This window comes from Arabidopsis thaliana, chromosome 5 (genome assembly GCF_000001735.4).
Source record: "Arabidopsis thaliana chromosome 5, partial sequence".
NCBI lineage: Eukaryota > Viridiplantae > Streptophyta > Magnoliopsida > Brassicales > Brassicaceae > Arabidopsis > Arabidopsis thaliana.
The window spans coordinates 24,903,180-24,917,652 of NC_003076.8; the positions used below are offsets into that span (position 1 = coordinate 24,903,180).

The 14,473-nt window shown below is 36.0% G+C and overlaps 3 protein-coding genes and 3 long non-coding RNA genes across 10 annotated transcripts, besides 1 other annotated feature; 2 read left to right on the top strand and 4 right to left on the bottom strand.

The window, feature by feature from the left end:
* Positions 1 to 2,357: 2,357 nt before the first annotated feature.
* On the bottom strand, positions 2,358 to 2,637 carry AT5G09035. Its single transcript, NR_143156.1, has one exon. It is a non-coding gene; the product is annotated as an other RNA (long non-coding RNA).
* A 2,448-nt stretch (positions 2,638 to 5,085) lies between these two features.
* AT5G61997 (uncharacterized protein) lies at positions 5,086 to 5,205 on the bottom strand (the record flags this gene model as incomplete). The annotated part of the gene is made up of 1 exon (NM_001126004.1): positions 5,086 to 5,205. The coding sequence occupies one exon, from the start codon at positions 5,203 to 5,205 to the stop codon at positions 5,086 to 5,088; it is 120 nt and encodes a 39-aa protein (NP_001119476.1).
* Positions 5,206 to 5,562: 357 nt separating this feature from the next.
* On the bottom strand, positions 5,563 to 5,898 carry AT5G09040. Its single transcript, NR_143157.1, has one exon. It is a non-coding gene; the product is annotated as an other RNA (long non-coding RNA).
* Positions 5,899 to 6,260: 362 nt separating this feature from the next.
* AT5G09045 lies at positions 6,261 to 6,541 on the bottom strand. The gene has a single exon (NR_143158.1). It is a non-coding gene; the product is annotated as an other RNA (long non-coding RNA).
* A 470-nt stretch (positions 6,542 to 7,011) lies between these two features.
* Positions 7,012 to 12,216, top strand: ARF2 (auxin response factor 2). Of its 5 annotated transcripts, none has more exons than NM_125593.5 (16): positions 7,012 to 7,431; positions 7,534 to 7,833; positions 7,924 to 8,039; positions 8,165 to 8,260; positions 8,345 to 8,401; positions 8,496 to 8,651; positions 8,754 to 8,838; positions 8,933 to 9,023; positions 9,103 to 9,267; positions 9,402 to 9,521; positions 9,615 to 9,690; positions 9,767 to 9,938; positions 10,035 to 10,957; positions 11,049 to 11,239; positions 11,324 to 11,541; positions 11,638 to 12,216. In NM_125593.5, the coding sequence occupies exons 2-15, from the start codon at positions 7,680 to 7,682 to the stop codon at positions 11,499 to 11,501; spliced, it is 2,580 nt and encodes an 859-aa protein (NP_201006.2). In that variant the 5' UTR covers positions 7,012 to 7,431; positions 7,534 to 7,679; the 3' UTR covers positions 11,502 to 11,541; positions 11,638 to 12,216. The 5 variants fall into 5 exon arrangements, with proteins under 5 accessions (NP_201006.2, NP_851244.1, NP_974980.1 ...); NM_203251.4 differs by having other exon boundaries at positions 7,173 to 7,431; positions 11,635 to 12,180; NM_001203662.1 differs by having other exon boundaries at positions 7,179 to 7,431; positions 11,324 to 11,426; positions 11,638 to 12,031.
* Positions 7,270 to 7,341: a sequence feature (AT5G62000.uORF1).
* A 411-nt stretch (positions 12,217 to 12,627) lies between the features above and the next one.
* HSFB2A (heat shock transcription factor B2A) lies at positions 12,628 to 14,464 on the top strand. Its single transcript, NM_125595.4, has 2 exons — positions 12,628 to 13,278; positions 13,362 to 14,464. Exons 1-2 carry the CDS (start codon positions 13,033 to 13,035, stop codon positions 14,013 to 14,015), a joined length of 900 nt encoding a protein of 299 aa, NP_201008.2. The 5' UTR covers positions 12,628 to 13,032; the 3' UTR covers positions 14,016 to 14,464.
* Positions 14,465 to 14,473: the final 9 nt, after the last annotated feature.

Here is a 14,473-nt window from a genome sequence, read left to right on the forward strand (position 1 = left end):
GATTATTCCATAAGGCCCATTTATAATTGGGCTTTTAGGCCCAAACACTTACGGGCTCCTTGCATATCCGATGGTATATAGAGAATTTTTTTTTTGTCGGCCAATGGTTTTTACTTTTTAGAGAATTGGTAGGTTTGTTTTACATTTCAAGGAAATTAATTACATGTGATTTACGATTTTGATACTAGAGATTATTAGAGAAACTCACATATTGATGTGTGATTATTTTTAGTCATAGAGATCGAATTAAATAATAATAGATAGATAGATAGGCGTCTGGAGAATTCGTATGGGAGGGGTTATGGGAGAGATATGATGAAGATCCCCACTAGAGTTGAAATTCAAATGGTGCATGAATGTTTACCCAAATACTTAGTGTGTGAAATGCATGGTTTGACCAACTTTCTTTCTTATTTTGTTTTGACATGAGAGAACATTTTTGAGAAAAGTCGACGGGTATGGGTAAAACGTTAACTAATACTAAATCCATTTGTTTTAAAATTTATAAAACGTGTTATTGTTAATTCCACTACATGTGGGGTGTGTATTTACATGATCTAGGCTTTGACGATTTCTTTGTATAAATATGTCAGGGGTAAAAAAACGTCACTTAAAATCATGAGATTTAGCTATTTTATTTTGAACTATAAAGTCACCCCAAAGAAGACCTCCCAAAAAAAAAAATCAATGTAACCCTTGAATAGCTTACGAGTCTAAAATCATAAGTGGAATAATAAAATAGCATTATTCACCCTAGAAGAGTCTCCTTAACCATTATAACTAGAGTTACTACGATTGGATGTTAGATAAAGCGATATACCATCGATGAAACTTCTGAACTAAATCTTAATTATGCTAACATTGGTAAGTAATCATTTGTAAGATCAAATTTGGATCAAAATCCAAGTTTAAAATATCAGTCACCCAAAATCAACTTTATATAAACATAATAGCTAGTATTTGCTAAAGTAAGAAGAAAATCGTATAGGTAAGATTATTTATTAATAAATGTTGCTTTTTAGAATTGTTGTTACATAGCTCCAAGTTGATTAATCTTGCACAAAAATAAATAAAATAAACAATTGTGTTGGAAGCAAGGAAGCAGTGACTAAAAGTCTAAAGAAAACAACTTAACCAAGCAAGACTAAAATCATCTTAAGACGCTTTCATCGTCATTAGATACAATTAATTAATTATTGTTTATGACCCATCGACCCAAGTTGGCTTCAAAAACTAGTGCACTCCATTTTAATAACCATTATGTGTTTAGTGATAAGATAAAATAATAATTTGCGTTTCTATTGACGAAACGATTAAAAGTATTCGTTTTCTTAAAGTGATGTTTAGACAGAAATAGTATACCTTCACTAAGATAGGGAAGTTTTCCAAATTCTATTAGCAAATAGTTATATTTTGCAAAAAGATTATTTACCTTGTCTAACCAAAAGAATTACTATGAATTTTAATTAATTTAACTAATAAATTTTAAATACAAATTGTGTCTGTATTTTGAAATTCTAACTCAAGTTCAAGTTCCTAGCGATGATTTTAAATAAATGGCATAAGCCGACAACATTGAAGCACTGTCGGTGGGGGAGAGTCCGTATTTAAGATTGTTACAGATAATTATGAAAATTTATTTTTGTCGTATTTTCTTCATAATTTGACCACATCAAATACAAATGTTTATGCAAACTATTCTTAATTAGACGAACCAAATCACGAGGACAGGAATCTCGACACGTCACACGTGGGCATATTGATTTAAGTCCGACTAATTGAAACCAAAACCAAAGAACAATTAATAAATATCAAATTGCTAATTTTATAATCAAAAGAAAAATTAATTAGAAAATTTGATGCCAACGTTTATTAATGACCAATAAAAATCATAAGATTGATTAGTCATTAGAAAAAAACTAAAACTGTATACATATTGGGGGATAAAGACGGTCCAAAATGTCCAGCACAAACGTATTCCATGCAGTCTTTGACAACTAGCAACAAGCTTAATTATATAATCAAAATGTTAAATGATTATGCTTTATACATAAACCAAATTATGTTATCTCTAATTGACTTGATAGAGGAGGTTATCTTCTATGGTGGAGCCATTTTGATTAATTTATCATTAAATAGATATTTATTTAATTTATCCTATGATTTTTGATAAAAAAAAATTTGACGTACATGGACGGCTACAGTTGTGTGTATGTGTATTAATGGGTTTTGTTTGTTTTTATTTGGATCTTTTTGTTCTGAGTTTTTGTTTATATTGAAATTTTGTATAAGCATTAAGGAAACCATTTGTTTTCATAAATAGGTGATTACTTCGAATAGTCAAAGAGGAGGCTTTGTATATATCTTTTCTAATGGTGGGCTAGAAAAAGACATGGAACAAATGGAAGAATCGTAAAGATCAAAGACTTAAAAATTCTTAACATTTCATATAAGTTTCTCACAAACTTGGAAAAGAGGTGATCAAATGGGTCATTCAATAGTTTAGTACTCACTCTTTGTATGTCTACCAACATTTTCATGTTGAGCATTCTCTTATATCCATTCCATTTGAGATATTGAATGGAATATGGACACTCTTGATCTTTCATTATGAGGCTTGGGTTTTAGTCATTAGTCTTAAGCTTTACCATCGCAGATTTTGTATTAATTGTTTTATTGATCAAGTGGACTAATTGGAATTTGTTGCAAATGATAATACATGTGATTAAAGAAGCAGGTAGGTAGGGTGCTTTATATGGCTGGACCGTTTTAAAGTTGGTGTTGTGTTTTTATTTATTTCCAGCTTTAAGATATGATTCTCACTTTTTCTCTGCGAGAAAGATAGAACGAAAAAAAGTCATTAGCAAAAATTATAACGTCAATAATAATACTAATGGTAGTTACAAAAAAGTGACTTCATTTTATAAATGAATATAAAAATAACACAAAAATATGACGTCATCATCTGTAGTCTAGCCTAGGCCGTTTCTTCACCTAAATGACTGTCACGCAACGTGCATGACTAGACGTAACCGAACTCTATAGGAACAGACTTTCTTAAAATAAAATAAATGCAATTTTTAAAACGAAAGGAAAAATACAAAAAAATGAAAACGAGTAATTCATTATGGCTTTTACCTGCGAGACCCACGTGCGTTGGAAAGTAGACTGGTCACCACGTGGCGTGTGACCATTCGTTTTCTGGATAACCGGCAAGTCACTCCAGCGTTATCCGGAAATTTGTAAAAACGACATGTAAATCAACTCGTTTGAATAGAATGGCTCGAGTCCACCAATCAAATCTCACGAGCCATTTTGTAACTGACCACCGAGTAATCTGTAATCTGAGCTCTTTTATTAATCGGATTGAATAAATTCGCTTGGAGTCCGTCAGTCGTGTCCGTGAGCGCGTGTCTCACTCGCTTGAGCTGATGAAGTGCGATAATGACGTGGCATGTTGGGATGGAGACCAAAGACCAGCATTTTATTTTATTTTATAGTAACTAATTTTAAAAACCAAACAACCTGAGATTAAAATTTTAATTTTTACTGTACTGTAGTAAATTTGGGTCCTGATTAAGATTAGGCATATTTATCTCATAGTTTATAACAAGTAGCAGCTGAAATTTGTATTACTAGCTTATAGTAATTAAACTAAAAACTACGTTCCAGGTTTTAAATTATTGTTTAAAGAAGATATAATAATATATTAAGAAAATAGTTAATTAAGGTAAGGAGGAAAGTAGGGTTTGGTCTGTAGGTTAGGGTTCAAAGAGGGAAGAGATTAGGAGAAAGGAAGCATGAAGGCATGACCCATTTCTTCAATTAGTGCTCCTTAATCTGGTGACACGTGTAGGTCCCACGTGTAATCACTTCACATTGTTATTTTTCAAAAAATCAATTAGTAAAAACAAAACTTTGTCCATCATCAAATAGTAGTAGTTTTTTATGTGTGGTTACAATATTGTAAGAAGCTCTCCCCCTTTTACTATGTAATTCAACCCCACTCTAATTTTTAAAATATTTATGTAAAGCTTTACCCGAAAACAATCTATCATGGGTTGGTAATGACACATTTCATTAACAGTGTTAGAGAATGATTCCTTTAATTTTTCTACAGTAAAATGTTAGGTGATCTCATTGTACTACATCGGAAAATACTCAAAATTATGTCGTGTAATTTAGATAATGGACGAATATGGTTTTGAAATATTTATGGATACCCAACAAGATTTCTTAACTAGAAAGACAAAAAAATAGAGCACATTTTGCTCGTTTTCCATCAACCCTATTTCTCCAATTTGTTCACATCATGATCAAAAATACAGTAGCAATTAAAAAATAAAATAACAAATATAAATGGCTATATAGATCAACCCTATCTAGCTATTAGTATTACTAGAAATTGACAATAAAGGAAACATTCACGTGTGTGAGCATGTACTACTCTACACACATGTCCACAGTTATTATATACTGAGTACTAGTATACGTTGATGTTATCAATAATAAAAACTCGAAATTAAGTATTATTTTCTTATAATAATCTATTTAACCATATTTGCTACTGTACTATTTAGTCTATTTTCTTTTGCCAACCTTTGTATTAAATATTTGTACTATTAGTTTCAATTATAGGTCTATCACTATGTATATGTCCGAATAATGGTCTAAAATTGTTAATATAAAATACAGATTTTATTTCAGCTAAAGATAGTTGAAATTACACAAGAAAATAGAAGAGATAAAAATGATCAATCAGCTATGTAAGACGTCGTATGGATAGTTCAATAATTGTGGTAATACTTAAAGACATATATCAAAATTATCAACAAGCCTCGAACACAAACTTTACAAAAAGCCTGTGTCTACTTTATGAGTGTTTGATTATTAAATTGCAAGGTCGTAGTATAAAAATTTCGTAGGCTTTCAGGACACAAGATTAAATTCATTTATCTAAATGGTGATGGAGTACTTTTATTTTTATATATCAAAATGGTGATGATATACGAAGACCATATATTTAGATTATTAAAGAAAAAACGAGAAAAGAAGAAAGAAAATATAAAAAAATGGTTTTTCTTTTTAACGGACAAAGATTCCTACAATGGTTGCTTTTAGACCACACACAAATGCTACACAGTACTCTTGGGTCCCACACCTCTTAGCAAGTGCGTTACCAACACGTGAATTTCCTCTCCCCATTTTCTCGTCCTTTTCCTCTCAATATTGTATCGTCTCGTTTTCCTTGTCATATCGCGTGTGACGTGTTATTGGCTTATTGCTGAACAGTCTTCTTTTTTATTTTCCATCGTTATCCTGATTTTTTTTTTTTTCCAAATTTGATTTTCATGGTTTGTAATTTTGCAATAGATTTTGTGTTTCACAGAGAGATAGTTTACGTGTTGTTAAAAATAATTTGTGCAAAATAGTGTGCGTGTGTTAAATATTAAACGATATATAATAATTAGAAGAAAATAAAAAGTTTTGTCGCGATTAGTTATTTGATATTTACCTTGTTCTTTTGTTTATCGCTGCGACAAGCACCGACGGTATAAAATATAAAGAAAAAAAGAAAGAGAGATGAAGGTGAGATGAATGAAAGAGTCGCAGCGACAGATCTGAAGAGATAGGAGAAAGGGAATTTGAGACGCTGAAAATTCCAGCGTCTACGGAATGGCCGAATTACAGTCGATGCGGCAGAGATGAAAAAAATGAGAAATGAAAGTGAAAAAGAGATGAGAACTTTTTTTGGGTCGCAGGTAGCTGACGCAGCAATCAACAAAAGAACATGGCCAACGTTTTAGTAGATACTACTATAAAAGAAAAAGGTTGATTTAATTCATTCGTAATTTGGACTTAATTTTTTTTTAGGAACACTAATTAATCTTATTTGCCAGCTGTATGAGTGGACTACAATAAACTCTTGTCTATAAACCAGATTTTCTTCCTTTTTAACGCTTCCACTTACAACAATATATGTAAATATGTAATTATGACGGGGCATACGGAAATTTAATTTTTGAAGCAGATTCATCCCATTAGCCAGCTGTATTAAGTGGTAATCCAAGAGTTAATTTAGTTGTTCAGCAAATGATTTTAGATAAAATCAACTACTAGTTTAAAATAACTATCGAATGACTGTTAAGGCTTCGTATTTTTTGTTCTGCCATCAGGATATCATAAATATGGTTGAGGTTCGTATAATATTCGACGATCTTTTATATATCTGAGTTGTAATTGAATTAGAGAAAATAAAAAACAGATAATGAAACGTCTTTGTTTTTCCATAAAAAGAAAAACAGGGTAAATTAAAGTACGAGAGATTCACGAGACGAAAATTCCTAGAGGCGCACGATAGCCAAAAGACCATAGAAAATGACATCCGAAATATCTTTAAAATGCTAAAATGCACATATTTTTCTGGTGCCACGTAGCATTTTTCTCCCTCTCTCGTTCTCTCTACGTCCACCCAGACCTGCCTGTTCACAGCACGACAAAGCCACTTCCCAATAAAAACACAACACCTTTCCCATTGACGCTCTCTTTCCCAAACACCGTTATCCTCTTTACCCAATCAAAAGTTGACGCTTGCTCACGACTTGTTGACGCCGTTAGTCCCATCTAAAAAAGTAAAGCAGCCTTTCTTACTTGCTAATCCCCTCTACACATTTAATTTATTTTCTCCCCTAATGGATTTTTTTTGGCAACTTGAGTATTTATTTTTCAACTCACAGTAACTGTAAATAAATAAAAGTATTCAACTCACAGTCACCAGTAAATAAATACTACCAGACCATAGTTTTTTCAAGAATTGTTTTGGTCAACAATTTTAGGATGACTTAAATTGCTATATTTCTGGGGAAATACGACTTGGAAATGTCTGCAATTTGGGTCTTTTCTTCAATTTATCTTCTCCAATTTGTTTTTTAAAAAATTAAATTTTAGAAAAGGATATGTCAATTTTTTCTATTGAAAAGGCTTTATTAAAAAATAAGAAAAAGTGGAGGAAAGAAAATAAAATCGTCACTTGTCTTTGGTTTTGTGAGGTCGCAGACCCTGGTCCCCCGGAAATGGTTACAACCGGTAATAGCCGGTATGAAAGAGGGAATGGTAACCGGTGAATGCCGGTTATCCATATGGGTTAGAAGTTTACCGCGGTTGAAATGATTGAAGCTGAGTTTTGACTACCTCTGGTTAAGCCCATTGGTCGCCTCATACCCAGAAAAACAAAAGGATAGGAAAGACGAAGAAATAAAAAGAGAGAGAATGTTAGAGAGACAAACTCTGAGAGACAAAACAAGAGAAAATCGCTCGTCGTCGGTATTCAAGCGTCTGTGACTCCGATAAAGCCTAGACTAGCGAGGACGGCGAGAGAGAGAGAGAGAGAGCTTTGGAGTTGTCGTATCTCTAAATCGGAGGCAATTTGAGGTGAAATTGGTGGTTTTATCGTTTGATTCTAGGGTTTATCTTCTCTGATAGTTTTATCGAGTAATGTCAAGGAGCTAAACTAGTGGTGATTGTGTTTGTTAGTGAGATAAAGACAAAGGAAGGAATCAAGTGGACTACCGAAGCGAGTTTTGAGCTTTTTCAGAGACGGATTTGGAGATTTCTTGTTGATATCGTCTGCTTAGAGGCTTATTTGGTACCAGATGAAACAGATCTGAGCTTCGGAAGGTATGGCGAGTTCGGAGGTTTCAATGAAAGGTAATCGTGGAGGAGATAACTTCTCCTCCTCTGGTTTTAGTGACCCTAAGGAGACTAGAAATGTCTCCGTCGCCGGCGAGGGGCAAAAAAGTAATTCTACCCGATCCGCTGCGGCTGAGCGTGCTTGTAAGTCTCCGTTTCTTAGGGTTTCTTAAGCTTGGTTTTGGTTACAGACTGACTTGATCTAATTTATCTTCTTCTTCTTCGTCTTCATAGTGGACCCTGAGGCTGCTCTTTACAGAGAGCTATGGCACGCTTGTGCTGGTCCGCTTGTGACGGTTCCTAGACAAGACGACCGAGTCTTCTATTTTCCTCAAGGACACATCGAGCAGGTGAGATATTTCATCTATGAGTTCTTGCTATTTTTGGCTAAATCTTTGAGTTAACCCCTCTGTGATTCGTACCTGTTGAGATATTTTCTAATGAACTTTGTCGGTTTCCATTGTTTTATGATTAGGTGGAGGCTTCGACGAACCAGGCGGCAGAACAACAGATGCCTCTCTATGATCTTCCGTCAAAGCTTCTCTGTCGAGTTATTAATGTAGATTTAAAGGTAGGTTTCTTTAACTTCTTGGAAAATTTTGGTTTCTGTGTCTTGGATTGTCAGCTAACAAGAGTTTTGTTTATGATTTTACAGGCAGAGGCAGATACAGATGAAGTTTATGCGCAGATTACTCTTCTTCCTGAGGCTAATGTAAGTTTTGTTTTCTGATTTATTGGTTTGAGTGTTGTAGAGGTGATCTTATTCTTCAAGATGCTGAATTCTATATATTTTTTGTTCCATACAGCAAGACGAGAATGCAATTGAGAAAGAAGCGCCTCTTCCTCCACCTCCGAGGTTCCAGGTGCATTCGTTCTGCAAAACCTTGACTGCATCCGACACAAGTACACATGGTGGATTTTCTGTTCTTAGGCGACATGCGGATGAATGTCTCCCACCTCTGGTTGGTGTTTCATTTGCGCTTCTAACTATCTATTCATTGGCTTATTTTTCCTGAATTTTGTTCTAAGATTGCCTTCAATTCATTTTTTGTTTCTTCCCTCAGGATATGTCTCGACAGCCTCCCACTCAAGAGTTAGTTGCAAAGGATTTGCATGCAAATGAGTGGCGATTCAGACATATATTCCGGGGTATAGGAATCTGTAACTTTTTTATTTTCTGTTTTTCTCGAGTCTGTGTGTCATCAAACTTATCTGGTTGTTGATGTTTGTGATAATGGACCAGGTCAACCACGGAGGCATTTGCTACAGAGTGGGTGGAGTGTGTTTGTTAGCTCCAAAAGGCTAGTTGCAGGCGATGCGTTTATATTTCTAAGGTTTGTGGATTTTAGTTCATTGTTTTCTTTAGCTGTATCTGTTAGTTTCTATAATGTGGAATATCTTAATCTTCTACAGGGGCGAGAATGGAGAATTAAGAGTTGGTGTAAGGCGTGCGATGCGACAACAAGGAAACGTGCCGTCTTCTGTTATATCTAGCCATAGCATGCATCTTGGAGTACTGGCCACCGCATGGCATGCCATTTCAACAGGGACTATGTTTACAGTCTACTACAAACCCAGGTTTGTATTTGTATTAGCTCACAAAACAGCTTTCAGTTTTTTGAGCTCTTTGCTTTGTATGTCTCTATATGTCTGATGCTTGGTAGTGAATCACTCTACTAAATTTTCATGCGGTGTTGTTTTGTTTAATACAGGACGAGCCCATCTGAGTTTATTGTTCCGTTCGATCAGTATATGGAGTCTGTTAAGAATAACTACTCTATTGGCATGAGATTCAAAATGAGATTTGAAGGCGAAGAGGCTCCTGAGCAGAGGTAAAACCTGTCTTCTGCTTTTGAAATATGTTAGCTCTTGAGCCTTTTTCTCTTGGAATAACGAACCTAACAAGTTGTATTGATTTATATTAGGTTTACTGGCACAATCGTTGGGATTGAAGAGTCTGATCCTACTAGGTGGCCAAAATCAAAGTGGAGATCCCTCAAGGTATGACCTAGTTTCTAGAGAGGATCAAGACTATTGTTTGAATATAATGAATGCTGATTGTTCAATTGTCTTTCAGGTGAGATGGGATGAGACTTCTAGTATTCCTCGACCTGATAGAGTATCTCCGTGGAAAGTAGAGCCAGCTCTTGCTCCTCCTGCTTTGAGTCCTGTTCCAATGCCTAGGCCTAAGAGGCCCAGATCAAATATAGCACCTTCATCTCCTGACTCTTCGATGCTTACCAGAGAAGGTAATGTCTTCCCCTTCCACTGTAGTACACATAGTAGTGCGTCTGAAACTTAATTGAACTTGTCAGTGGGAGTCTAATTCATTGTACACAAAACAGGTACAACTAAGGCAAACATGGACCCTTTACCAGCAAGCGGACTTTCAAGGGTCTTGCAAGGTCAAGAATACTCGACCTTGAGGACGAAACATACTGAGAGTGTAGAGTGTGATGCTCCTGAGAATTCTGTTGTCTGGCAATCTTCAGCGGATGATGATAAGGTTGACGTGGTTTCGGGTTCTAGAAGATATGGATCTGAGAACTGGATGTCCTCAGCCAGGCATGAACCTACTTACACAGATTTGCTCTCCGGCTTTGGGACTAACATAGATCCATCCCATGGTCAGCGGATACCTTTTTATGACCATTCATCATCACCTTCTATGCCTGCAAAGAGAATCTTGAGTGATTCAGAAGGCAAGTTCGATTATCTTGCTAACCAGTGGCAGATGATACACTCTGGTCTCTCCCTGAAGTTACATGAATCTCCTAAGGTACCTGCAGCAACTGATGCGTCTCTCCAAGGGCGATGCAATGTTAAATACAGCGAATATCCTGTTCTTAATGGTCTATCGACTGAGAATGCTGGTGGTAACTGGCCAATACGTCCACGTGCTTTGAATTATTATGAGGAAGTGGTCAATGCTCAAGCGCAAGCTCAGGCTAGGGAGCAAGTAACAAAACAACCCTTCACGATACAAGAGGAGACAGCAAAGTCAAGAGAAGGGAACTGCAGGCTCTTTGGCATTCCTCTGACCAACAACATGAATGGGACAGACTCAACCATGTCTCAGAGAAACAACTTGAATGATGCTGCGGGGCTTACACAGATAGCATCACCAAAGGTTCAGGACCTTTCAGATCAGTCAAAAGGGTCAAAATCAACAAACGATCATCGTGAACAGGGAAGACCATTCCAGACTAATAATCCTCATCCGAAGGATGCTCAAACGAAAACCAACTCAAGTAGGAGTTGCACAAAGGTAAATTTTTGCAATATGTAGCACAAAGTGTATGAGGTTGTGATAACCCTTGAATCACTTTTCAACTAACACATGACACATTGATGTAAAGGTTCACAAGCAGGGAATTGCACTTGGCCGTTCAGTGGATCTTTCAAAGTTCCAAAACTATGAGGAGTTAGTCGCTGAGCTGGACAGGCTGTTTGAGTTCAATGGAGAGTTGATGGCTCCTAAGAAAGATTGGTTGATAGTTTACACAGATGAAGAGAATGATATGATGCTTGTTGGTGACGATCCTTGGCAGTAAGATTTTGCAAATTTTCCATCTTAGTTTATATCGATGTTAGTGTTTTTCTTATAACACTGACACAATGATCTCTCTTGCAGGGAGTTTTGTTGCATGGTTCGCAAAATCTTCATATACACGAAAGAGGAAGTGAGGAAGATGAACCCGGGGACTTTAAGCTGTAGGAGCGAGGAAGAAGCAGTTGTTGGGGAAGGATCAGATGCAAAGGACGCCAAGTCTGCATCAAATCCTTCATTGTCCAGCGCTGGGAACTCTTAAACAAACAAAATAACCAACAACCCTTTTGCTGCAAGCCGAGGTATGTAAAAGCTTTTGAGATATTAGTAGACTAGAGACACAGCCAAAAGTTTATGTCATTACATTCGACTGATGTTTGTTCTGTTAATGACAGCAGGATGGGGGTCGATTGGTGGAGACTGGAGAGCAAAATGGGATGATGGGTTTAAGATAAGATATTAAAAATGCAATTTTTGAAGTATTTTGTTGGCCACTTAGATAATTAGCATCTTCCATCACCCTTATTATCTATCTAATAATAATTAATAGATATTATAAAGTAAAACATAAAAAGGTTACAGGTATTATATAGTAGAATATGAAAAGCTCTTTTATAAGTAGAATATGATGGTGTGGAGTTGTAGTCGGAGGCTGGTATCGGTTCTTTTTATGGATGTATTTTTTTCCTTCTTCCAAAGATCTCTTGAAGTCTTTTTATTGTTTATATTAATCCCAATGTACATAAGTTTTCAAGCTCTTGCCCTTTTTTAATTATCTTGTCGATTCACATTTTCTCAACTTATTCTCTTGCTGACTTTTGGTTTTGGTCTGGTCTTGTCGGTATTTTGCAGCTTTTCGTATTAGACGGTGATATAGATATATTCACGAAACTGTAAGACCTCTTAACAAACGGATTCCATTTCGAATCCTTACATTAAATAAATTCGGATGTTTCTAGCTACAATCTGAAAATTAAGCTTGCAATGAGCAAAACAGTGAGCCCTCTTTTTAAAGTACTTTGAAAAAAAAACTGGATGCTAAAATTTGTTGTTTCCCTTGTAACAATGAGGAAAACAAGGTTTGGGTTTTCAAGTTTATTTCTCTAGCTATGCTCATGTCCATATAAACGAATCCGCTGAAAAACAGAAAGATGACACCATGGCAAACACATGATCAAAGTTTCGTGATCTATGGTTTCATTCTATCATATGGCTCTTCATAACCAAACTTGTATTTAGGTAGAACTCTATCTAAATCAAGACTTTAAACCATATGAAACACACAACACCGGCAACTCTGGCATACTACCGCCTTAAGCCGACAATCTCAATCGTCACAGAAACACAACAAACATTTTATCAAACTTGCTGAGTTTATGGAAAAACTTTCAATTGTATCAGTTTATGCCATTATCTTACAACAATACAAAACTGCATAGTTAAATAAGTGGTTCTCTAGCTCCTTGTAATTCTACCATCGACACATATAGTGATAGGTCTGATATGGATGACACATCAAAGCAGACAATCTAACAAAATTATTAATTTTTCCAAAATTCCAAATAAACAATAGGATAAAGTAAACAAAATGTGGGACCTCACCACTTGGGGCACACTATATGAGGGAATAAACACGCAACTCCATAGGAAGTTTCTTGAAGCCTAAAACATTACGCTGCTTCTCGATCTTTTAACCCCCATTATTACATATTACTCCTTCCTACATTATTCTTCTTCTGCTTTCGTGACTTTCAGGGGACACTTTTGTTTTTATAACTTACGCTTAAAATCCTATGAATTCGCCGCCGGTTGACGCAATGATTACCGGAGAATCATCGTCACAAAGATCTATCCCAACGCCGTTTCTCACAAAAACGTTTAACCTCGTTGAAGATAGTTCCATCGACGATGTTATCTCATGGAACGAAGATGGTTCCTCTTTCATCGTATGGAATCCGACAGATTTCGCTAAAGATTTGCTTCCTAAACACTTCAAACACAACAATTTCTCTAGTTTCGTTCGTCAGCTCAACACTTACGTACGTTTATAATAATCATTTCTTCTTCGATTCCTTCTATTTCCATTGTTCTTGATTTAATCAATCCTCTTTTTTATTCACAGGGATTCAAAAAAGTTGTACCGGATCGATGGGAGTTTTCAAACGATTTCTTTAAGAGAGGAGAAAAACGTCTTCTCCGTGAGATCCAACGTCGGAAAATAACAACGACGCATCAAACAGTTGTTGCTCCTTCGTCGGAACAACGAAACCAGACGATGGTTGTATCACCGTCAAATTCCGGGGAAGATAATAATAATAATCAGGTGATGTCTTCGTCTCCGTCGTCGTGGTATTGTCATCAAACGAAGACGACTGGGAATGGTGGTTTATCAGTGGAGTTATTGGAAGAGAACGAGAAGCTTCGGAGTCAAAACATTCAGCTAAACCGTGAGCTTACTCAGATGAAATCTATCTGCGATAATATCTATAGTCTCATGTCGAATTACGTCGGATCTCAGCCCACTGATCGGAGTTATTCTCCCGGAGGTAGTAGTAGTCAACCGATGGAGTTTTTACCGGCGAAGCGGTTTTCGGAGATGGAGATTGAAGAAGAAGAAGAAGCGAGTCCGAGGTTGTTTGGTGTTCCGATTGGGTTAAAACGGACGAGAAGTGAAGGTGTTCAGGTGAAGACGACGGCGGTGGTTGGGGAAAATTCCGATGAGGAGACGCCGTGGTTGAGACATTATAATCGAACCAATCAGAGAGTTTGTAATTAAAAACGAACGGTTTAGATTTGTGGTGTAGATATGTGCGCGAAGTAGACGATTACAGCTTTTTAAGACAAGCAGAGCACGTGTCCCATCTGTTTCAAGAAGTTTCTGCAATCTTGACTTCTTCTTTTAACACTTTGTGTTTTTTATTATTTAATTAATAACAATAAATGTTCTTTTTCAGTTTTGTTTTCTTCAAAAATAGTTCGGCTGTTTCTAGACTTTCCTTTTTTGACCTTTTTTTATTCTTCACATCTTTTTGTGTGTTTTACAAATATAATAAACGAGAAATGAGGTAGGGATTTCTTATTATAAGGATAAGAAATTAAAATTTGTAATGTAATGAAGCATCTGGAATCTCCCGTTTGGTGGGCGCGATTCAGGGAACGTGTTGTGGACCCAGTTTCGTCGACTATCACAAGTACATTTTTAGATTTTCAACGACATTATGTAGAAGATTGGTT

Bases quoted from the DNA above. Each gene is read 5' to 3' on its own strand.
- ARF2 (NM_125593.5), top strand. From the start codon at position 7,680: ATGGCGAGTTCGGAGGTTTCAATGAAAGGTAATCGTGGAGGAGATAAC. The intron at 8,040-8,164 runs GTGAGATATTTC...TTTTATGATTAG, and splicing joins CTCAAGGACACATCGAGCAG to GTGGAGGCTTCGACGAACCA. The intron at 9,024-9,102 runs GTTTGTGGATTT...AATCTTCTACAG, and splicing joins GATGCGTTTATATTTCTAAG to GGGCGAGAATGGAGAATTAA.
- HSFB2A (NM_125595.4), top strand. From the start codon at position 13,033: ATGAATTCGCCGCCGGTTGACGCAATGATTACCGGAGAATCATCGTCA. The intron at 13,279-13,361 runs GTACGTTTATAA...TTTTATTCACAG, and splicing joins TTCGTCAGCTCAACACTTAC to GGATTCAAAAAAGTTGTACC.